Here is a 23,277-nt window from a genome sequence, read left to right as displayed (position 1 = left end):
GGGGCAGACGAGGACAGGGGCCCGAGTCACCATCTCCTCCTGCGCATGTCCCAGCACCCGGGGTGCAAGAGGGAGGGGAGGAGGCTGCCAGTGTTAGACTCGTCACTGCCGGCCACGACCAGGACACTCTTAACAGTTACAGCAAAACTGCACGCTTCATGACATCCCTACATGGAATTCAAGCCGAGGATTTGCAAACAGTGTACTCAGGAAATCATTATCAGGTTAAGAAAATGTTTTGATGAAAAACTTATCTTGTTAACTTTTTCTCATAAAAAGGGCCCAGGTGGTGCTAGTGATAAAGAACCCGCCTGCAATGCAGGAGATGTAAGAGACGTGGGTTTGATCCCTGGGTCAGGAAGATCTCCTGGAGGAGGGCATGGCAACCCACTCCAGTATTCTTGCCTGGAGAATCCCATGGACAGAGGAGCCTGGTGGGCTACCGTCCATGGGCTCACAAAGAGTTGGACATGACTGAAGCACCTTGGCATGCATGCATGGGAAAAGTGGACTAGCTCCACGGGGACTTCGCTTTCAGAGATGAGGACAGCCTGAAGTAGTTAGAGAAGGTTTCTGAGACCTATCACTGATGCTTTCGGGGATGTACAACACCGGGACCTGCGGGGGGCCCTGCTGCCCCCCGCCCTCCCCGAAGCGAGGCCCCCGCGGTGAGCACACACCATTCTGGGCCTCGATGACAGCTGGCTCCACCTTATCCAGGTCTTCCTTCACGCTCATCTGCTTGTCTGCGATGACCTCCTGCTGCTTGTGCAGCTGCTCCTGAATTTCTTGGCTCATGACCTAGAGACAAAGCATGGCTCAGCTCTGGGGTGAGCACTGGTTAACCTGCTGAATGAAACCCTAGACAGCACTCCTCACGCTGCCTGGGACACACACGTGCATGCACACACGCGCACACAAACCCAAGAGACGGAGACGGGCGGCCCACATAGGCTACAGTTCCCGGGACAGGAAGCGGCACCTTTTTCTTCTCAGCCTCCTGCTGGTCCTTCACCATCTTCTTCAGCTTGTCGTTGGCCGCTGCGTTCTTCACCTCCAGCTCCTGGCTCTTTATCCTGAGGTCCCGACGCAGCTCTTCCACCTGAGGAGCAAAAGCCACATCAGGGCGACAGAAACACGCAGGGCTCGCCTACACCCGCGGGCCAGCTCCCCCCAGCGAGGGCCTCTCGCGCCGCGGCGCACCTGGTCGACTGTCTCCTTGATCTTCCTGAGCCCCACGTTCAGGTGCATCTGCTGCTCCTCCAGCTCGCTCCGCTTCTCGTGGAACAGGTTGGCGTAGTGGTTGATGAAGTCCAGGTAGTGGCGAGGCGTGATGGCCATGGTGCGGCCTCCTCGCTTTGCCAGCCGTGCATTAGCCTTTTGAAAAAACGAAGACCGTGTTAGTTCTCCGCAATTTAGCCTCAACACATCGCGATTTAACCTCAAAATGAGACCGTTCTGCTGGTGTGATGTGGTGGCATGGCTCCAGACCTCAGGAGTCCCATCACTCGAGACCGGATTCAGCTGCCTCCCGTGAGACGCCGAGAAGCCCTCCCACCTCGGAGCTTTCTCCTCCTGCTTCTCCGAGAGGAGGAGGGTGGTGCTGGTGGCCGCAGGGGTGTACTTCCCAGGAAAAGACCCCCAACGCTAGTCGTCACTACATAGGCATCAGTACGCCTCTTCTACCTTCCGCTGATTTTCAGCAGAACCAAAATAAGAAATGGCATCGAGAGGGGTGAGGCAGATCTCCTCCAGTCCCCGCAGGTGGAGGGAGGTGTGGAGAGGGCAGGGAGCGGTGGAGGTGGCCTGCGGGAGTGGGAGGGCAGGGCCCACAGGATGCCTGCAGGTCAGAGTGCTCTTCACAGACCCCTCTGATGGGGGCAGACTGCACTCCTTTGATACAGAGAGCTCACAGAGAGGCAGCTGGCAGCGGCCAGCAGGTCACGCCCCACAGGGTGGCCTCTGCACGTGGGGCTCCCGCTCGCTCACGGCCACGAGGCTCTCGTGCCACTGCTGCAGAGCGGGGAGGCCGAGCAGGGACCCCGAGGCCTGAAACACCAACCAGCTGGCCCTTCACAGAGAAACCATGGCCCCTGCCCCAGGGGAGGACGTGGGCCTGGAAAGAGGCCGCAAGACAGGTCAGATGGAGTCAACGTGGGGAGGGGGCCAGACGGCCCGAGAACATGCAGCTGGGCCCCGAGCAGATGAGATGTCGATGACAGAGGCAGGAAGCAGGCGAGAACCAGGCCCTCTTTCCCAGGCGACGGTACAGTGTCAAACCCGAGGTGCCTTGGGGGCTACTTCTACATCAGCTCAGTTCCACGTCAGCACGGTGGTCAGTTTCGCTTCTCCCGTGACCTCAAGACAGAACCCACCTGGTGAAGAGTCTGATGAACAAACACACAGCTGTTCACGATGGCCTCGCGGTGCGAGGGCGGCTGTGGCAGCTTGTCGTACACGACCGGCATGTAATCAGGCACGATGTAGTTCGGCTTCTCCAGGTCCATCTTACTGGTGAATTCTTTGCCAACCTGATACAGAGCTTCCGTGGACCAGTCCCCAAACCAGTTCAACACACACCTGCAAAGACGCCCACGTCTCGGAGCAGCTCCCGAGGGCGGGGCCTGCCCCTGGAAAGCAGCGTTGGGCGCAGTGGGCGTACCTGTTGAACAGCGCAGGGGAGGTTGCCGCACGGTCCTTGAGGCCCTCAGAGGACGGGTTCATGGTGAAGACGACGTGCAGGTTGCGGATGACCTGGCTGGTGAACCACTTGTACAGCTCCTCGTGCGAGTCCAGCATCAGGCCCTCCTTCTGGGCCCCCTCCTTACACTGGGTCATCAGGGTGGCGTACTCATCTCCCTCGAAGAGGCCGGGCACCTGGGAAACAGAAGAGCACCCTGGCTGGCTGGTCCTTGGAGCCCGGCGCCATAGAGCGCGACCCGCGCGGCACGTCAGGGATTACCTCGCCGTTGGCCAGCAGGGTGTTCATCCGCTCCAGGAACCCAGAGTCCAGCACGTTGGACTCGTCCATTATGAACGCAATCTTCTCGTTTTTACAGCCGGAACGCCGCAGCACCGTGCGGAGGTCTTCATCGAAGTCCTCACCCGTGTATTTCCTGTGGACCTGCAGGAGCGGGGCGGGTCAGCTCCGTTCTTGCCCAAGGAGCTGCGTGCATGAGCAAGGATCCACTGTGGGGATCAAGGGGCTCCGGCCAGACCCACCTTAATCTGGTACACGCTCAGCCCGTTCATCCAGGCCACGAAGCGCGACAGGGTGGTTTTGCCCGCTCCACTGACACCAATCAGAAGCAAGTGGCCCTGAGGCTGACGGAATATTCTGGAACATCATCAGAAGGGATGCAGGTTGAGGCTTTTATGCTCCACTCCCCCTTGGACACTCAAATCCTAACACTTTTCAGGATCTAGTCTACAATATCTGGAAAGCATTTCAACTTGTATTTGTACTTTAAACATCCGTGGAGCAACTGTGACTTGCCAGTGAGGCAGCAAAGGTCAAAAAAGACACGGCCCTGTCCCCAGACACCCTGACAACTCGAGCAGGAGGGTGAGCGGCCGTAACCAAGGCAGGTGGGAGGCGCCTGGAGAGGCAGAATGAGGCTCTGCTTAGTGGGGACGTTGGGGACAGTAGAGCTGGACTCAGAGGAGAAGCGGGAATCGCTGGCGGAGCGCGGGGGCCTGTCAGGAGGCCAGCTCAAGGCCAGGCATGAGCCCTCCCCCCACCATTAAATTGAGAGCAGTGTGGGTGAGCGGTGAGGCTGCAAAAACCAAAAGCCCACCGGTCAATCCTGAGCACGTGGTCCAAGACCTCATTGAACAGGACCAGAGGCACATCCAGCTCTTCCTCGTAGAAGACTTTCAGCCTGGCTTTGACATAATCTCTTAACTCCTCTTGGTCTACTGGGATGTAGTCCTACAGGAAAGAAGGGAAGATCCCCTTAACTAATAAGAAATCACCTTAGTTCTTACAGCCAAGTGGATCACATCTCTACATGCTGAAAACTGTCATAAAGAATGAGACAAAAGTAGGTATTTACAACATAGCAACAAAAATGGAAGTAAACTAGGGTGAGATCTAAAGACATGGAAAATCTTTATGGAGAAAACCGAACATCACTGAAAGTCATCACAGAACATGTCAGTAAATGAAGAGACACACCACAGTCACGGAGGGAGAAATACATGACTGCAACCACGCAGCCCCCACAAGTGACACACGGATTCAGTGTAATCCCAGAGGCTCAGTGGTGGATGGCGGAAGTCACACTGGCGCAACTTGACAAGCCAACTCCAAACTTCATTTGGAAGAGGAAAGGCCCAGAATGGAAAGACCTCCCCAGAGAAGAACCAGGAGTGAGGTACTGTCGTCCCAGCAGGCAGATTCACAGCCATGATCACGACCATGTGGTTTTTAGCCCAGAGAGCAATGAACGAACCAGCCAGCAGGACAGAGCCCTGTAAGAGGCCCCACAAAAACCCAGGTGACAGAGCCACCCAGAGCCCCAGCGCCAGGCCGTGGACACGCACTCGGGGAACCCCACACGCTAACTCAATTCAGACTGAGGATTTAAACGACAGTCTGTTAACAATGCTCATTCTTCCAATGATGCTATAAACAAAGTGAAAAGACAAGCCACTGGTAGAAGATGTTGCCTGTGAATGAAACAGGATTAGTATCTAGAGCCTGGAAGTAAATAGGACATTCTAGCAACACTGCATTTAGAGAAGGAAATGGCAACCCACTCCAGTGTTCTTGCCTGGAGAATCCCAGGGACAGGAGAGCCTGGTGGGCTGTGGTCTGTGGGGTCGCACAGAGTCAGACACGACTGAAGTGACTTAGCAGCAGCAGCAACACTGCACAAAACTCCCTGTTCTTCCTGCTTCTGTGCCCCTGCTTCCCACAGGCCCTCAGTCTGCCACGCCCTTCCTGACACCCAGATGGAGGCCTGTGAACACTCACCTGAGCCCCCATGCCGGGGTCAGCCCTCCCAAGATGGAGCTGCTTCACCCTATGAGTCTGAGCTCCTAAAGGAAGACTGTCCTTGGGCCCAACTCAGCACTGCCCACTGAAGAAAGGCATGCCAAGGCTGCAACCTTCTAAGATGCCCTGCTCTCTTTCTGAGAAAAGGACAACTCCCGGCTATTCTGGAAATGTCCACTCTGCCTAGGATCTCAGTACACGGAACACTTGCACTCAGATTACCCACAATGCCTTGCTTTTACCGTGAGGAAAGTAAAAGCAGGTGAGACAAAGACTCCCTTCAATGCAAACACGTTGAACCACACCTTCTGGTGGTCAGCATCCACAGCTCTCAGAGCAGCCTGCTCCTGGGATTGTTTGCCCTAAATTATCCACAGCTACAATCCTGCAGCCCATCACGCCTCTGTCATGTGAGAGTTGGACCATAAAAAAGGCTGAGTGCCAAAGAATTGATGCTTTTGAACTGGGGTGTTGGAGAAGACACTTAAGAGTCCCCTGGTCTGCAAGGAGATAAAACCAGTCAATTCTAAAGGAAATCAACCCTGAATATTAATTGGAAGAACTGATGCTGAAGCTGAAGCTCCAATACTTTGGCCACCTGATGCAAAGAGCTGACTCAATGGAAAAGACCCCGATGCTGGTAAAGATTGAAGGTAGGAGGAGAAGGGGACGACAAAGGATGAGATGGTTGGATGGCATGAGTTTGGGTAAACTATGGGAGATGGTGATGGACAAGGAAGCCTGGTATGCTACAGTCCATGGGGCTGCAAAGAGTCGGACACGACTGACCGACTGAACAACATCACGCCTGTAACCATACCTTCCTTTACAGTAAGTGCAAGTCAAAGACGTTTCTGATTAGATGTTGATCCTAACTGAAAGGACAGAAGAAAAGGAGCACTGCAGACACGGTGCAAGTGCGTCACCTTTGACAGCCAATTGCTGTACAGGATGGGCCGGCTCATGGCTTTCTCCTTGTCGATGTTGGGAAAGTGCTTCAGAGCAACCATATCGATGTTCTCGTCGGTCCAGCGCCTCTCCTCGTCCTCGACGAGTCTGCAGGGGAAAAGACAGAGGCCGCGCTGAGAAAACACCTGGCTCTGAGGGTGCCGTGGGCTACTCCAAGGCCTGGCGTTAGTCTTCTACCAGAAACCTTCCTTTCCTGCAAATGGAAGAACCAAAGAATCCGAACTCAAGATGCCTTAAGTGATCCAGAGTGTAGATATTACAGTGGAGTGCTCAAACACATGAAATTAAAAATAAAATAAAAATAAATAAGAATGACAAAGCAGGACCTAGGGAAACTAAGAATTTGTTATAAAACAAAGGTTGTACAGAGCTATAAACAATATAAGGAAAAGATTCTGATTTTTAAAAGTCAGTCATTCTTAAGATTCCTTAAAAGATAAAAAGACTCCGCTGACACACTGGTTAAAACCACAGACCCTCCGGCGATGCATGCGAAACACCGACCGCAGCTGTCAGCAAGGCTTCCCTGTGGTGCTGGTCACTTAACCAGGAAAAGTCAAAGCCTACAAGTGATAAATGCGATCAAAGCTTACACTTGATACAAGTGGTTAACAGGTAAAAGAGAAAAACCAAAGCCCCAGAGACACAGCTGCAAATCCCCTGATGAGAGCCAAGACTGAGGACGAGGGAGGGCTCATGGTTACAGGACGGCACCCCAGGCCATAGTGAGAAGGCACAGAAATCACCTGTGACCTCTGTACTCCGACCCTGCGTGGGGCCCACTCGACAGGGAGAGAGGTGAACTAAAATGCCTTGCCCTAGGTCCAAAGGTAACCAAGCAGGGCAGTCACAGCACTGAGATCCCGGACAGGGGGTGGCCGTGATCGATCACCAGAGGCGAGGCTCCCTTCTACCAGGGGGGCAGGCCGGCCACGTGCAGACTCTAGCTCGGGGGTCAACGTAGGGGAGCAGGGAGCTACCCGGACCCTCGGCTTCACCTGTCCTGGAAGAGACGGAGGGCTTCGTGCGCCCAGATGCGGATGAGCCCTTCCACAGGCAGCGTCTCCAGGGGCCTCAGGGCCTCGAAGATCCCCCGCACCCAGCGGGTCATCTCTCGGGGTGAGTAGATGTAGTGGGGCTGTGTGTCCTGAGTGAACCGCTCCTGCGAGAAGAAAAAGAACACCAAGTTCCGTGTAAAGTCCCAAGACAAGAAAAGCAGTAGCAAAGGCAAGTGCTGCCTAACACATTTATATTAAAAATAAAGAATCTATACCCTGCGATATTTAAGAATGAAATAATAAATAATGTTGGAACTATAATTTAGTACAGAGTTAGATCCAAAGTGCTCACTTTATGTTGAAATTATATCTTATTACATTGAGAAAAATAAAAGTAAATAAAACTACAGAAAAATTCTTATAAAAATGCTTTAAAAAATGTACTCCCTAAGCTGAAGGAAAGCTTTTCTAAGCATTATCTCAAAAAGAAAAACAAAGAAAAAAGTTTACATTTCATGCTATTTAAAACATGTAGGTAAAAGGCTGCAATCATACCAAGTCTGGAGCATTTGTAATAACATGACAAGTGCATTCTCACACAGGACTCTAAGCCAGAGGACGTCTCAGCGGAACACCGGCAGCTCTCCTGCAGGTGCCCTTGCCAGAGGCTAACAGAGGAATGCCAATCAAAACCACGAGAAGCACCTCTGCTCCTCTAAGGAGCAAAGACGGTCTGAATCAGCCTTTTTCCAAGGCTGGATGAGGAGCCGTGGTGGGAGTGTAACTGGTCCAGCCCGAGTGTGGTGGCCACACCTGGTCACCACAAACACCATGGAAGAGTGAGCGCAGACCCACGTGCCCGGGTTGGGTCTGCTGAGACAGAAGTGTGCACACCCGCTTAGAAAGTGCACCATCCAGTCTCAGCTTCATCGGGGAATGAAGACGCACACATGGGCCGGACCAGGACAGCAGCCGGTACTGGCTGGAGTGACCTGATGAGGGCTCCGGAGGAAGCCTCCGCGCTGAGCGGGAGCTCCAGAGGGAGCTCAGACTTTTCCCAGAGCCCTCAGCCCCGGGAAGGGGCAGGGAGGCCGCGCACCTGGGACATGGTGTAGAACTCCACCATCGCCGCGGTGAGCGGCTCCGCGTACGTGCGCAGCGACGGGATGAGCCGCAGCATGGCCCGGTTGAATGTCCCGTAGATCTGCGTCAGCGAGGCGGGGCCCGGGTAATCCACGTACACCACGGGAACGTGGCGCAGGAACCTGCGGGGAGAGCCCGGCTCAGCCGCCGGCGGCGTGCCCGCGCCAGAGGACCGCCCCCTGCCCCGCCCCCAGGCTTCCCGTCACAGCTCAGGGCTGCCTCACACCGAGCAGCAGATGCAGAAACCTGAATATGAAGCCAGCAGAAGTGGGAAGATGACTCGGGCTTATTTCAGCCTCACCCGGGCCCTGCAGGCAGGTGTGGGCAGCTCACTACTGCTTTCATCCTGAGTGTGTTTCCGAGGTTTCCAGCACAGTGCAGGGAAACCCAGAGGAACCCCACTGATGAGCAGTGGGGTTACCTTTTTTTATCATCGAAACCATGTTTTTATGCTTTGTTTAAAGCAATCCTGGAACTGGTGTCCGTGAGCCCGGGAAGTCTATCAGTGGTGGTACCTGTGAGAGAGGGGCTTTCTCCCAGGGTCGGTGGGCGGGTTACAAGCCCCCACAAACTGGATCCTCTCCAGCTTCACCCAGGTTTGATCGGAGGTTCGGTAAAAGCCCCCATGCTCCACCATCTGAGGAAAAGGGGGTGATGCGTCAGGAGCAGAGGTGAGCAGTAACATGGGTGGGGAGTCAGGGCCTCGTGGACAGGAACAGACCTGTCTGATGAAGGATATGACCCTCTGCGTCCCGTATTTATCCATGTCTGGCAGGTTGATCTCGTCACAGAACAATACCAGCCACTTTCCGAGCTGCACGGGGGCCAGAACGACCCCGTTCGGGGTGCGTCTGTACTCGCAGTAGTGGTCAAAGGTCTTCAGCAGGAGCTCCGGGGTGGTTGCACTCGAGAAGTTAAGACCCACAACCTGCAGAAGGACAGAGGCCAGGGGAGCGGTGGAAGGCCGATCCCGTCCCTGGCCCCGAGGTCGGCCGCCCGTTCCTGCCCCTTTACCTCCATGTCAGGCAGGGCCCGCAGGGCGCTGAAGAGCGTCATGGTCTTGCCGGACCCGGGGGGCCCACACAGGACCAGCGGCTTGTGCTCGGCCAGCCAGGTATACAGGAGGGCCTCGTGGCGGACAGTGTCCAGAGTGGGCACCACCACGTCCGGGGCGGCCACCTTGTGCGTCTCCACCTCAATCTGTGGCACCTTGGCCTGCCACGGCGACCACTCTCCACTGATGGACACCTGCAGACGGGCGGGTGAGGGTCAGCCGGGCCTGCCCGCCTGCAGGACCCGCTCCCTTTCACCCAAGTCAGGACCTCCAAGTTAACCCGCCTTCCCTATACCACAGGAGACTAAAGGGACAAAGTCCCTCTACGACAGGAAAGGCTGATTAAGTGCAGGCGAGGCCACTGCAGGGCGAGAAGCGGGGAGGACGCCGCCCTCTGGCACATGCCTCGTAGTCGATGATGGGGATGTTGGGCGCGGCGGGCAGCGGCACCGTGGTGATCCTCCTGATGTACTCGCCCAGCTCTGCCCTCATCTTCAGCCTGCTGTCTCCGGACAAGGACCAGAGGATGGCATAGACCAGGTACCGCTGCGGGGGAAGGAGGCAGATCCTGATTCGAGTGGAGTCTCAACATTCAAGGAGAGACATGTACAGCGATGTCAGCCCTGCAGCCGCGGTGCCCAGAGCCCCCCGGCCCTGACCTGGATGTAGCGCTCCAGCTGCTCACTCTGCATGGGGAAGTCGGGGTGGTTGGCGTTGTACTGCGCCACGTTGCGGCAGGCCTGGTGCAGCATGGAGAAGAGCGCACCCAGGCAGCGCAGGCGCGTCAGGTCCATGATGTGCTCCAGCGTGAGGGCATGCTCCAGCGCCTTGGTGACCAGCCCACTGCTTGTGAAGTACGGCTGCATGATCGTCGCCGCGTCCCTCTGGATCTGCAAGGGCGGGTCAACGGTGCTCAGCGGCCAGCTAGCAAGGCCGGGAGACTTTCACCTGCTCTAACCCGGGCCTGGGGGAGGGCCACGTCATGATGAAAACAGTTTTATGGGTTGAAAAATGAGGAGTCGAGGCTCCAGTGACCAATCCCACTCCTTCATGCTGGCAGCTCTCAAAAATCACGCTTCCTGGAAACACTGGTTTCACCATCAAAACTGAAAATAGGCCTTTTTTCATCAATTTGTGGAGAAATCTGAAAGAACTCTTCAGATTTTCCATGCACGTCTACACTTTTGCAACTGTGACCACCGGCTTCCTCAGAAGCTGGCGTGAGACAACGCTGATCATGCTAATCTCCTGCAAGTCCCAGGCTGCAGCGGGGGCGGGGCTGCTGTGACGTGCCCGGACTCGCAGGGGTGGGGGACCCCCTGGGCACATGCCACTAGCCCCGGCCCATACCTGCAGCATCGGGGAGGCGGCCTCCTCGCCCTCGTCTTCCTTGCCCTTGCGCCGGCGCTGGGCTTCGTCCTCCCCCTCGTCCAGCGGGATGCTGCGCAGCCTGGCCAGGAAGTTGTTGAAGATCATGTCCGTGCTCAGCACATCCTCGCTGAACCAGACCATGCCGCAGCGCGACACGGTGGCCAGTGTGGCGTACTTCAAGTCCTGCACCTCAAACATTATCCGCACCTGGAGGGAGAACGGTGAGCAGATTTAGGGACGTGGGCTTGGTAGAGATCAGAAAGTTAAAGTTGGTTTACCTACCTACCTACTGAAAGAGTGATTTAACTCTAATCTGTCTGTGCTCAGTTCAGAAATAAAAATATCTAAGTGTGCATCATTACAACACCTGGCAACCTCTCTCCTTAAGAACTTGGACAGGAAAAAAACCTCTGTGGTTGGGAGAACTGGGAGCTCCAATGGGACAGAACCATCGCTCCCTGGACGGTGGGCCCCGCAGTGAGGGGCTGTGGCCAGGCCCTCGCACTTGAACCCGCCAGGGCGGCCAGCAGGCTTTCCGTTTGCACAGGGGGTTGGCAGCCTCGCCGGGTCCACCGCTACTAGATGGTGAGGCTGAGAGGCAAACCAGAGAGTCTGATTCCAGAGCCTTCACCTCAGGGCTAACGTGCCTCACAAGGAGATCCACCTTTCCGACAACAGTCAGAATCTACTGGGTGATGACCCTGACAAGTTACATCAAGACACTCATCTGCTGAGTGCGTGTTCCTGACCTGTATCTTGGTTTCTCAAGTAACATAACCCCTAACGCGGACCCTCTGTTGTGATAAAAGTACCCACTCACCCACTCAGAGGTCCTGCTGGAGCCTCCGTTCCCTCAGCCCACCAGCAGATGCCACTGGCAAGCGCTTTAACTCACACCCACCACTCAGTCACTTCTCAGTATCCCCACAGCCTCCCAGCGTATCCCGGCAGGCAAGCTCCAGTCCTCGGTGACCCCAGGTCTGTTTCCCTTGGGTCCTGTCCCTACGTCCCTGCGTGCGGGCCAACAGCCCCCCTCCTGGCGTATGTGGGCACGCCCAGGGGCTCCTCCCACCACCAGGCCTCCACCCCAACACCCAGGAGCTGCTTCCTCAGGCCCTGGTCTCCACTGAAGCTGCCAGCGTCCCCTTGAAGCCCTGACGGAGCGACGTCCTGCCTCAGCCGCATTACTCATCTGCTCACTCCGCAGCCCCGTGCCAATTTCTCCCGTCTATCTGTGTTCTCCACCTCTGACTGTGAGCCCCGGGAGAGCAGCGGTTTTGTCTATGTTGGTTACGGCTGTATTTGCAGCACGTAGAAGGGGCCCGGCACACCGTGGCACTCCATAAACGTGGGGTCAAAGCACGAACACACATCCATGCCAGGCCTGTGCACGGTTACCCACCTATCAGACGCTCACTTCCGAGGGATGACCCTGAGGTCCACGTCTAAATCCCTCACTGCGCCACTTCCCAGAAATCCCCACCACAACCCTACCTCCCCGGGCTGCAGGAAAGGCTGATTACAGAGCGTGTCTAACAACCAGTGAGCAGCAGGTTACGAATGAACCCTCTGGAATGCCTCTCACTGGGCCTGGAAATGCAACAACCCTAGCAGAGAGAGGCGCGGACCACGAAGCTACTGCCACCCCGGCTACCCCAGGACGACCAGAGCCACCCTCCTGGCCGAGCACGCTGGGCGCGAGCACGCAGGCCGTACGTTCGGCGGGAGGCTGAGGCGCTCCCCGTTGGGCAGCGTCAGCAGCTTGTTGTCGTCCAGCACCGAGTTCAAGTTCTCCACCCACTCAGGGTCCACGTCGCCGTCGAAGACGATCCACTGGCGCTTCTGCAGCTCGCCTCTCACGTTGTCTATGATCCTGGAGTGGAGGGGTTAGGACAGCGGAGACTCAGACGGAAACGTTCAGCTTGCAACCGTTTCTCAAGTGTTCCCAGACTGTGTAAGAATAATGCAGTTTCCACAAGGACAGAGTGCCAGGACCTAGTTCTCTGGAGGCCCCGACCGCACCCCACATGTACTCACTTTCTCAGAACGTGTGTGAAGAGCCCATCTGTCCACTCCCGGGTGTTGGGGTCCAGGGTTCCGTACAGGTGGTCTTTGCTGATGGCTTTGGGGTCGATGATGTGGGCCACGCCCTCCACGCCCTCGAGCCTCTCCAGAGCCTTCAGAAGGACGCGCCAGGCCATGCTCTTCCCGCTGCCCGAGGGCCCCACCATCATCAGGCCGTGGTTGATCTGGGTGATCTGATAGAGCTGGAGAACCTGGGGGCAAATCCAGTGGCGCCGTCAGCGCTGGAGAGAAGGCACGCCAAGGCTCCTTCCTGCTTCTCACTGCGCCCGGCCAGAGACGTGTGCTGGGAGCCCTCCAGGCGATGCCTGGGGTTTCTAACCAGAGTCCTTGAGCCGGCCACAACCACGGCCGGTAGAGAAGGGTTTAGCTGCACTGAGGAGCTGTCTGAGGAGTCAGGGAGGCTGCAGCCGGTGGAACAGGAGCTGCTCAGCAAGCTGCCTCAGGAGAGACCCCTGCCAGGAGGACGGCGAGCAGCTGACAGAGCCATCCTCCACCATCTAACCCGGGAGCAAGGCTCAGGGTCACAGGCACAACCCGTGCACACGACCCATTTTCCTAAGTGACTCTCACAAAGGAGACGAAGGGAAGAAGCCAGTGCAGAAGAGACTGTAAACTGTACCGATGGGCACGTTTACGTTGTTAATCGTGATGCTGGAAAGACCTGCTATCGCAGATGTTTTTTCCAGTGTCTGTCATTCCCCTTTAGCTGGCATTTTCAGAGAGCAAAACCATACCACGTGAGTGAACATCTCAGGTGTTTTGCTGTCACTGCACTTAAGAGAATAATCCTGTCGGGGGACAGGACAAATGTTCACAAACCAGATGGCATGCCTGGTGGACACAGCCCCGTCAGACGCGGCTCCTCACAGGTGGGCACGGCCATTGTCACTCTTGGCCCCTGGGGACTCGGTGAGGCTCCAGCCAGCCCCGCGGCCCCACTCACCTTCTCGACCCACATCCCGCCGACCTCCTCTCCATCCCCGTAGGTCAGGTACATCTCCTGACACACTTTCTTGAGCTCCTCCCGCAGCGCCGTCATCTCGCCCCGGTGGTACTGGACGCCGGGAAACACATCCGACAGGAGGCTGAAGAGCAGCGGGATGTCTTCGGCCACCAGCTTTGGCACCATCGTCTCACAGACGCTCTGGATCAGGATCTGCAGGGGGAAACGGGCTGAGCTCCGGGGGTGGCGGCTCCGCGTTCACAACTCTGTCCCCACAGGGACCCATCACCCCCCCGCTGTGAGAACAAGCACGGAGACCCAGCGTCCACCCCACCCACCCCACTGCTGCCCATTTAGCATGTCCGTCCTGGGACCTGTGAGCCCCAGATTGGTGCGGGGGAGGCTGCACTGGCCCGGCCGAGCGGGAGGACGCCCGAGCGGGAGGACGCCCGCTCACCTCCTGCTCAGGCAGGTTTTCCGCGATCTCTCCTTCATCGACTGCTTCCCCGCGCTCCTCCTTCTCCCTCTTGATCTTCTGGATCCGCTCCCGTTTCACGTTCCCCGCGCTCACCAGCACGCTCTTCAAGGCTCGGAGACCAAAGTCATAGTGGCTTTGGGAAGAGAGCTGCTCGTCACACAGTCTAAAAAAGAAAGGGCTTCCTTAAGAACAGCACCTGCTGAGCCCCAAGCAGCGTCAAACATCAAGAAACGAGAATGGACACGAGAGTGCAAAGAAATGTTGTAATTACACAGGCCACGTTTAAATGACGCAGGTAACACGTGCCAGAAACACGATTAGGAATGATGCTCAGCAACTCACTTGAAAAAAGGGACGATCTTGTTGGCGAGGACCTCGGCCGTGCGGAAGCCCTGAGAGTACAGCATGACCTGGGCGATGAGCTGACGGTCGGGCTTGGTCATGGCCAAGCTCCGGAACAGCTTCTTCAGGTTGTCTGGGAGGTTCGACCGGCCCGCGTAGCCAGGGTTCATGGTGATGAAGATGGCCATGTCTGGGCTCACCTTCACTTGTTTGTTCAGCAGCTCACAGGTAATGGGGGCAGAGGCTGAAATTCAGATGAGGGCATTGAGGCTTTCGATGGTCAGAAAACCACCATAAGATCTGAAACCACAAACCCAGCGCCCTGCCGGCCCAGGACCCCATGCAAGCTGCGGCCTGGCCTTTCTGCGGGGTCTCAGCAGCATGACACCACCTACCCGGGAGACCAATTTCCACACTCCCTGCCCACGTAAGAGCCACTCAGATGTGGCACGGATCAAGTCACCAGAGTGGGAAGCCCACTACCCTCTCTGCGCATTATTACTGAGTGTCAAGAGGTCAATGCAAGAACAGAAACACAGCCTGACAGAAGCTGCAGCCACAAAAACCGGTCAAGTTGTGATAAACCTGACTGGCTAAGATCATGGACATGGCCCTTTCCTCAGGTCATTAAAAAAAAACCAAACCCACACACTCAAAAAAACATTCCACAAAACCAACCCCCACTCCCGCCAACTCTGGACACTCAGGGGTCAGCTTCCCTCCATAAGCGAGCATGGAGTTCACAGGCACTCGTTTCTCTGACACTCCTCTTGTTTTACTCGGGTCTGGTAAGACGAGCTACTATTACTATGGACTAACAGGGAAAACTAACGGGTAAACTACCCGTCCTGCATGTATGTACCTCCTCCAGCTCATGCGTCTAGGCTCTGCGTGGAACCAGCTCCCAGGGACCCCTAGACACATGACCAGGGTCTGGTCCCAACACTCCGGCCAGGAGGCCTGCTCTGCGGGCCACAGGGAGGAGCCCGGGGCCTCCGTCTGCAGAGGAAGCATGGCCCGCCCCGCTGGCTGCTATGGGGCGAGGCGGGCAGTGCCATCCTGGGCCCCGCCCTCGTCTTCCGTCAGGACGCACCATCCCGCCTGCAACCTCGGGCCTGGGGGCTGCACTAAACCCTCGCTCATTTCTAACCCACAGCCGGGTAACTAAGCAAGAAGACGAGCTCACTCTTCTCCGAGTTGGGGTTGGAGTGCTCGCGCAGCGCCTCCTGGATGCACTGCACCTGCTGCGACACGGCCGACAGCATCCGCTCCTCCAGGCGGTTGAACTCGTCAAAGCAGCCCCAGGCCCCCACCTGGCAGAGCCCCACGAAGATGCGGCCCATCGCCTGAAACGAAAGAGGCAAGGCGCTGAAAGGCGGCCCCGTGCTGGCCGTACAGGGTTCCAATCCTGGCTGGAGTGACTGGTCCAACCCAGGCAAATCACATGCTGAAACCTGTCTGCTCATCTTTGAAACGCGGATAATACCACCTTCCTCCCAGAAGAGTGCAGTGGGGTGGAGAGGGCTGTGAAGGTGGAACCAGCTTCACCCGTGAGGCAAGGAGCCCAGCCCTACATGTAGCAAGTACTCCATTCACAGATGAACAGATGTAATGTGTTATTTTCCCTCTTGTGCAAAAAATTCCAGTGACAGAGCTAACGCTTTTTGTTGTTTAAAAAAAACCTTCGCTATTTGTTTTTCCTAAACACAGACACCAGAAAGATATGTTACACTGAAGAGTTAACCTGAAGAGGTGAGGCTCAAGTTGGCGTCACACACTGGCTGGCCCCTCGAACACCTCCAGTAACCCCGTTCCCAAAAAGAGCGCTGTGTGCACGGCTCACGGCCCCCAAGGCGCGGGCCTGTGCTCCCCACCCAGCCCCCTGCTCTAGGCAGTCCCCTAGGAGCCTCTCACGGCCCTCAGAGGCGCGCGCGGACCTGCGCTCCCCACCCGGCCCCCTGCTCTAGGCAGTCCCCTAGGAGCCTCTCACGGCCCCCAGAGGCTCGGGCTGCGCTCCCCACCCGGCCCCCTACTCTAGGCAGTCCCCTAGGAGCCTCTCACGGCCCCCAGAGGCTCGGGCTGCGCTCCCCACCCGGCCCCCTGCTCTAGGCAGTCCCCTAGGAGCCTCTCACCTGGAAATCAAAGGTCTCGTCACAGTTGAAAACTAAAACAAAGCGGCCCAGCTGGTGGCCGAGGGCCTTGACTGACTCGGTCTTCCCGGTCCCCGCAGGCCCTGTTATTTGAAGAAAAGGAATTGAGAACTCAAGTGAGAACATGTCTTCAGCTTTAAGAACTGTAAAAAGCAATTCTTTTTAAAAAAATCGAAGTACAGTTTGCCCTCCGTCTCTAAGCAAATTCCACCGGGTCCCACTGTCGGCCCTCCATATCCACAGGTACCACATCCTGGATTCAACCAACCTCAGAAGGAAGCTTCAATTCACAGCTGGTTCAGTCTGAGGATGTGAATCCTGTGAACACAGAAGGCTGACTGCCTATCTATAAAAACTCTGTGTCTAAGTGGACCCTCACAGTTCAAACCAGTGCTGTTCAAGGGCTACTACAAACGTAGTAACTGATGTAAAGATTTCAAGTTTAAGAATGTGCTAGCCACGTAGTTAAGAAATACATTTAGATCATTTGCTTACTCTCTGAGAAGTAGGTTTACCACCTGACTTCATCTGACCAGGTGTGTGGAGGCACTCACCGAATGGGGACCCCCCGAGCCTGGCTTCCAAGGCCTGTGTCATTGTCAAATAGCAGCGGTCGGTGAGGGGTGTCTGGACCAGCTTGTCCTGAACACCCAGGTATTCGAAGCCATAGTTAAACTTGGCATTCGCCATCTGAATCGACAGCTGCTGCAACACGTCGGTCTGCTTCGGGTCAAAGTAGAACCGCATCTGGCTGAGCCACTCGAAAGACTTGGCGTTGTCGACCTTGCTCTTGATCAGGGACCTGGTGACGTCTCTCTGGTGAACCAGCTCTGTGATCTGAAGACAGACTCACTTTAAGAGTTTACTGTAATGTACACTCCCTGAACTGAAGTACAGAAATGCCTCTTCTGGGAGTGCGCATTACTTAGGAGACTTTGAAATTGAGCTCCTAGGTCCAACTGTGATGTAAATATTCTGGAACATAAATTTACTTTTAAAAACAATAGAACTGCTAGTCACACGATGGAATTACAAAGAATAAAGAATTGCAACAAAAACAAAGAATGACAAAAACACCTTATTTTAAGTAAAAACCCTGCAACTCGCATAAAACATGATGGAGAAGAGCTGCCTCTGACCTAACAGTCTGCCTGCCGCACACAACCTCACAAGCCCAGCAGCAAAACAGCAAGGCTCACAGATATGCCTCCGGAGGCGGAGCTCTGGGAAGGCGGGGCGAGACCCCGAGGGCTGAGCGCCAGCCTTTGTACTGGGAGGTCACCCTTTGTACCAGGTCATGCGTGTGGCTCCTGTTCCCCAAGGTTGCCCTTCAACAGAAAGAGAGAGCCAAGGACCACCCAGCACTTGTCAACAGCCCATCGACTTGCTTTCCTCCCAGACACTAATGAGGATATTTCTCGAGCATGAGTTCTTTTAGCTGCTCGAGGGGAAGGCAGGGGAGCTTGACCAGGAGGAGGACTCACCAAGTGCTCCAGCTTGCGCCTGCGGAGCGGGGGCTGCTCCATGAGGACCGAGTCGGCCAGCACGTTGAGGGTGACCTCCACGTTGCTCAGCACGGAGTGCAGGGGGGCCGCGTCGCCGCTCCCGCCCATGCTGCTCAGCGCCGTCTCCACATTCTCAGACCAGGCGATCTGGGCTGACAGGACCACCAGCTGGGCCTGGGAGGCGTGGCACACAGGAGACCCAAAAGAGTGGTTTTAAAGCTCAGCCAGTGTCCCCAGCTCCAGCCCGTCGCCCTGCTACTGGACAGTACCTGGTATTTGTCAATCCAGGTGATGTAGGTGTTTGGGTCAATTGATGTTGCTTTACCAAAGATCTCGACTTCGGTAACGGACTCAGCAAGGAGTTTGGCCAGCGTGACCCGCATCTCCTTCTCCACCAGTGTGAGCCACTCGTTGATTTTGGGATGTTCGGTGATTGACACAGGAGTTTTAAACATAACCTGAAATAAAGAAAACCTATGAATTAAGGTGTGCAAAGACAGGAGCGAAGTTTTCTGAGTTACGATCGTAAACCTCACTACCTCCTCTCCTTCACGGGACGAGATGCCCAGGACGACGGAGTTGTCTTCATTGAGGATGATGCTCGAGACCCCAGCGAACATTTTCTTGAAGTGTTTCTGTAACTTAGCTACATTCTTACTGTTTCCAATGATTTCAAGCAAATCTTCATCACCCACGAAATAAAATCTAAAATCGAAACAGCATTTAAGTTGCTAAAACATGACACATACACAAATAAGGTGAATCAACCAGCAAGAAAGGAAAGTGAAGAAAGAAAAACACCAATACAGTATACTAACGCATATATATGGAATTTAGAAAGCTGGTAACAATAACCCTGTGTACGAGATAGCAAAAGAGACACTGATGTATAGAACAGTCTTATGGACTCTGTGGGAGAGGGAGAGGGTGGGAAGATTTGGGAGGATGGCATTGAAACATGTAAAATATCATGTATGAAATGAGTTGCCAGTCCAGGTTCGATGCACGATACTGGATGCTTGGGGCTGGTGCACTGGGACTACCCAGAGGGATGGAATGGGGAGGGAGGAGGGAGGAGGGTTCAGGATGGGGAACACATGTATACCTGTGGCGGATTCATTTTGATATTTGGCAAAACTAATACAATTATGTAAAGTTTAAAAATAAAATAAAATTTTAAAAAAAAAAAGAAAGAAAGGAAAGTGGACGTGGATGGTGTGGACCATCTCTAGCCTGAATGCGGATCACATCCAGGTCTTCTCCAGCCCTCAGCAAAAGAGACTCACTCACCTAACAAGACACTGAAAAGAAATGCAATGCATTTCATATAATTCTCCTCACTTCATCAATGTTTAAAAAACCTGCTCAATTTATAAGTAAACTATTCAGAGAGCTTCCCTGGTGGCTCAGACCATAAAGAATCTGGCTGCAGTGCAGGAGACCTGGGTTCGATCCCTGGGTTGGGAAGATCCCCTGGAGGAGGGCACTGTCAACCCACTCCAGTATTCCTGCCTGGAGAATCCTCATGGACAGAGGAGCCTGGTGGGCTACAGTCCATGGGGTCGCAAAGAGTCAGACATGACTGAGCCACTTTCACTCACTCAAACTACTCAGAAAGAAAAAAAAAATGGCACACAGAAAATAAAATCATCAGAGTGAGTTTTTTAAGAGAGGCAAGCTCCCTGGGAGGGTGAATAATAGTTTAAATGGAGCTTAGTATACAAATCCACGGTAGAAAATTAAGAGGAATCAATCGATGAAAGGGAAACAGTATTCATTAAATGGATTACTGGCAACAAAACCCTTGATGTCAGAGTGAGCAACTCACAGGCCAGGAGGGAAGAAAGCAGAGCTGGGCCTCCCCTCAGTCTATGCCTGAGATGCCCCCTCACCTGGGGAAAGACGAGCGCTCTCTCTCCAGGTACTCTCCCAGGGCCTTCTGGATCTTTCCCAGCAGGTCTGCCAACCTCTCCAGAGACCTCTGCACCCCCTGGATGTTGAGAACGTCCATCACCAGGGGAGACTTGGATACTTTCTTCATTAGAGCCAAGAACTCCGTGCTGATGCTACAGGTCAAATTAGAAGCAAGGTTACTGTCAGCCTTCACGCGGTGTTCCCAGCCAAGCCCGCCCTTCTGCCCCCCACCCGCTGGAGGCTGTACCTCTGGAACCGCTGGGTCTCCACCGGCAGCAGGTGCTTGATGTCTGCGCTGCCTGTGAAGATGCCCTCCAGGTAGACCCAGCGCCTCTGCACGTCGATCCACACGTCGAAGAGGGCCATGATGCGGTTCAGCTTGTCTTCCCAGCTCAGGGCGTCCTCCTCAAACACCTAGCGGATGAAGCAGGGCAGAGGTCAGCTGCTGCCTCTCCCCTCTCAGATATGCCAGAACCTACCCCAAGATGCAGACGAACATCCTATCAAGTTATGCGACTCACATTGTCTAAAAACAGGTCCCTGGTAACTGTGAGCCTGGCCATTTTTATTTTTAAATGTTTACTAAGTTATTTTGGCCACGCAGCACTTGGGGTCTTAGTTCCCTGACCAGGGATCAAACCCGTACTCCCTGCAGTTGAAGCCTGGAGTTTTAACCGCTGGACCGCCAGGGACGTCCCCGTGAGGCTGCGGGCATTACGGTGGATGTGCGGGAGGGAAGCCCCCACGTACCTTGTAGTACGGAGAGAGCTTCATGGCGGACACGCTGTTGATGTGCTCTTTGACCTTGTTGAAGAGGTCGTCCCAGCCGCGGATCAGGCGGCACTTGTTCTGGTAGCTGACCAGGTCCAGTTCGTACGTGTTCCACACTTCTCGTATCTGAAGCGACACCCAGAGGCAGGCCACCAATGAATGCGCGTTCGCCAGCCACAGGAGGGACCGAGTGAGTTAACGTTATGGGGACAAGAGGGACCACAGGTGAGGCTCCGTTTTCACAGAGCTCAGGTGTGCGTCACAGCCCGACACGCACCTGCTTCAGAAACTCCTCCAGAGCCATCTCCCCCTGTGCCACAAGCAGGACATCCCTGACAACAGCTTCATTCTTCTGCAAGTCCACGTCCCAGATTTGGCCGAGGGTCAGCTCAGATACAACCCAGTTCACGTGAAGCCGCTTCATCAGCTGTTTCCAGTGGCGGTCCTTAAGTGCTTCGGACTTGAGCTCAATCACCAGCATGTTAATCTGTGGAGACAGGGAGCCGAGTCATCCGCGTGGCGTGTTTCCGGCTGACTCCCAGCCAGCAGCTCCGGGTCACCCACCTTCAGGTAGCCTTTCAGGAGCCTCTGCACAAACTCGTAGGACGCGTACTGCCGCAATCGGGCAGGGAAGTTTTTCAGCTGGTTCAGGAGGCCATCTAGATTCTGTCGAAGCTGTCAAGAGAAACCCAAGGTGGTATTCAGTTTGCCAACGTTGCTTTAAAGGGTGAAACATTTAAAAACTAGCCTTAAAAGAAATTTTAGATAAACGACCGGGAAGGGACGTCTTGTGAACTCACGGTACACCTCCCTACTTGCCAAGTTCCTAAGTACAGTCTCCAACTTTCATCATGTGAAGGGCAATGCGGTATCTGTCTTAGTGACGCATACCTTTCGAGGCTGCACGGAAACCCATGGCTGCTCCTTCATCTGGTCAATCTGCTCCCAGACCTTAGAAAGCTCTGACCAAACACCTTTGAGGTCCTGTAACTCTTCTAAGGCCACCTGCGATCAAGGACAGCAGAGCAGTTACACTTCAGAAGAGGAGCCATCTCGGACTCTGCTAGGGCCTTTGGGACAGCCGGGCTGGGGTGGGGGCGAGGTCGGCACGAGGTGCCTGCACCCGCCCGCCAGCGGGAGCGGCTCGTACCTGGACGCGCTCTTCGCTGCCGCTGAGAAGCCCTGTGTCGGTCAGCTCCAGGGCCTCTTTGGCCTTCGCGCACTTCTCGCGGTCATCCTTCAGTCTGCCGAACTTCCCTTCGTATATGGTGAGAGCCTGAAGTGCCTCCTCTGGACGCAGGTTGCCCTGAAGCGGTCAAGTCCAGCGAGTCAGAGCCAGGTCTCAGGACAGAGGGGCCCAGCTCTGAGGCGCTGGAGGGGACTCTGCACTTCCTTGAGTGTCTGCGTGTAAACGTTCCCAAGTGATGCGTGCCCGTTACTTCCAGACCTGACCTGGGCAAGGGGAGCACCCGTCGAGTCAGGCATCCCCTTGCGGAGTGCCGGGGAGGCGCTGACCTGGGCCCGGAGGAGGACAGCCCTGCCAGGCACGCCCTCTGCGAGGGCACGGCCGTGGTATCACTGACGAGGGAAGGTGAGGAGGAAAGCACCGCTCTCACTGGAGGCGGCTCGACTTCTGCACGAGCACGATTCACAGGCGTCTTAATAACCTTTGAGAACGACTACACCAAGTACCGATTCGAGTTTTGTTTTCTTTTTTGCCACGCTGTGTCCTGTGGGGCCTCAGTTCCATGACCAGGGGGTGAGCCCGGGCCGTCAGGAGTAAGCGCAGAGTCCTAACCACTGGACCCCCAGGGAACTCTCTCAAAGAGAGTTCTAACTAAAACACCACCAGCGAGGCGAGACGATCAGACGCCCACCCTGAGGTGCTGCACTCTTGCCTACTGATCAGCCCTCACTCCCCCGCACGACCTGGCAGGCCTGGCATCAGCGAGGCATAGCCTGCTTCACCCTGGGGCCCCTTGGCTCAACCAGACACAAAGCGGGGCCTCAGGGCAGCAGCACAGACCAGCTGAGGGCAGGACGGAGGCCAACCCAGCAGACGTGAGTGTGTGCTGGGGACCGGGGGCGGGGGCGTGGTGGGGGAGGAGCCCGATTGGTCCCCAGGCCTCGCGTGGAGAATCACAGCCCCGTCCACAAAACCAGACCAGCATCTAGGATGCAGTCACATCCTTCTCCTGCAGGATTCACACGTGTGCCTCCGTGTGAATCCCACCCCGCGAACCAGGCCGGCCGTGACCTACGTGGCTGAGCCCCGTCCTGCCTGTCTGCATGCCCCTTGGCACGCCTGCCTGTCCCCAGCAGTCTCCACACGCCAGACTCCGCGCAGAGCAGTGAGGCCCCAACACCCTCCCCCAGCACGCGTCTCCATCTGCCTTGAAGTGCGTGTCCTTCTGGTTCCCTTCTCACCCTGTCTCCTGCGGGAGCGTGTTCCCCTGGGGTCAGGCTCCTTTCTGGTCACCGCTGTGTTCCTGCTGCCCAGAACACAGCTGGTGCTCAGTACAAACTTGAGTGAATGTGGAGGCCTGGCTGCGGCA

General features: G+C 55.5%; 1 protein-coding gene across 1 annotated transcript in view; it reads right to left on the bottom strand.

Moving 5' to 3' along the window:
- DYNC1H1 (dynein cytoplasmic 1 heavy chain 1) overlaps positions 1 to 23,277 on the bottom strand; it is a 61,692-nt gene that overhangs the window by 13,085 nt on the left and 25,330 nt on the right. The window contains exons 17-51 of the mRNA XM_055556645.1: positions 21,873 to 22,028; positions 21,614 to 21,727; positions 21,287 to 21,397; positions 21,000 to 21,209; positions 20,702 to 20,848; positions 20,199 to 20,365; positions 19,930 to 20,103; positions 18,577 to 18,742; positions 18,307 to 18,495; positions 18,017 to 18,211; positions 17,087 to 17,369; positions 16,515 to 16,615; positions 15,569 to 15,728; positions 14,383 to 14,626; positions 14,020 to 14,203; positions 13,563 to 13,775; positions 12,572 to 12,810; positions 12,251 to 12,407; positions 10,514 to 10,741; positions 9,823 to 10,053; positions 9,569 to 9,709; positions 9,124 to 9,357; positions 8,831 to 9,037; positions 8,625 to 8,746; positions 8,066 to 8,231; positions 6,967 to 7,130; positions 5,926 to 6,055; positions 3,798 to 3,931; positions 3,223 to 3,337; positions 2,963 to 3,124; positions 2,663 to 2,877; positions 2,376 to 2,580; positions 1,204 to 1,377; positions 983 to 1,102; positions 681 to 801 (exon numbers count right to left, since the gene is read on the bottom strand). Of these exons, the coding sequence (XP_055412620.1) occupies positions 681 to 801; positions 983 to 1,102; positions 1,204 to 1,377; positions 2,376 to 2,580; positions 2,663 to 2,877; positions 2,963 to 3,124; positions 3,223 to 3,337; positions 3,798 to 3,931; positions 5,926 to 6,055; positions 6,967 to 7,130; positions 8,066 to 8,231; positions 8,625 to 8,746; positions 8,831 to 9,037; positions 9,124 to 9,357; positions 9,569 to 9,709; positions 9,823 to 10,053; positions 10,514 to 10,741; positions 12,251 to 12,407; positions 12,572 to 12,810; positions 13,563 to 13,775; positions 14,020 to 14,203; positions 14,383 to 14,626; positions 15,569 to 15,728; positions 16,515 to 16,615; positions 17,087 to 17,369; positions 18,017 to 18,211; positions 18,307 to 18,495; positions 18,577 to 18,742; positions 19,930 to 20,103; positions 20,199 to 20,365; positions 20,702 to 20,848; positions 21,000 to 21,209; positions 21,287 to 21,397; positions 21,614 to 21,727; positions 21,873 to 22,028 (6,079 nt within the window). The remainder of the gene's footprint in view (positions 1 to 680; positions 802 to 982; positions 1,103 to 1,203; positions 1,378 to 2,375; positions 2,581 to 2,662; positions 2,878 to 2,962; positions 3,125 to 3,222; positions 3,338 to 3,797; positions 3,932 to 5,925; positions 6,056 to 6,966; positions 7,131 to 8,065; positions 8,232 to 8,624; positions 8,747 to 8,830; positions 9,038 to 9,123; positions 9,358 to 9,568; positions 9,710 to 9,822; positions 10,054 to 10,513; positions 10,742 to 12,250; positions 12,408 to 12,571; positions 12,811 to 13,562; positions 13,776 to 14,019; positions 14,204 to 14,382; positions 14,627 to 15,568; positions 15,729 to 16,514; positions 16,616 to 17,086; positions 17,370 to 18,016; positions 18,212 to 18,306; positions 18,496 to 18,576; positions 18,743 to 19,929; positions 20,104 to 20,198; positions 20,366 to 20,701; positions 20,849 to 20,999; positions 21,210 to 21,286; positions 21,398 to 21,613; positions 21,728 to 21,872; positions 22,029 to 23,277) is intronic.

The sequence above is a fragment of the Bubalus kerabau genome, chromosome 19 (assembly GCF_029407905.1).
Source record: "Bubalus kerabau isolate K-KA32 ecotype Philippines breed swamp buffalo chromosome 19, PCC_UOA_SB_1v2, whole genome shotgun sequence".
NCBI classification, from domain to species: Eukaryota; Metazoa; Chordata; class Mammalia; order Artiodactyla; family Bovidae; genus Bubalus; species Bubalus kerabau.
This window is presented reverse-complemented; position numbering and strand designations above follow the sequence as displayed.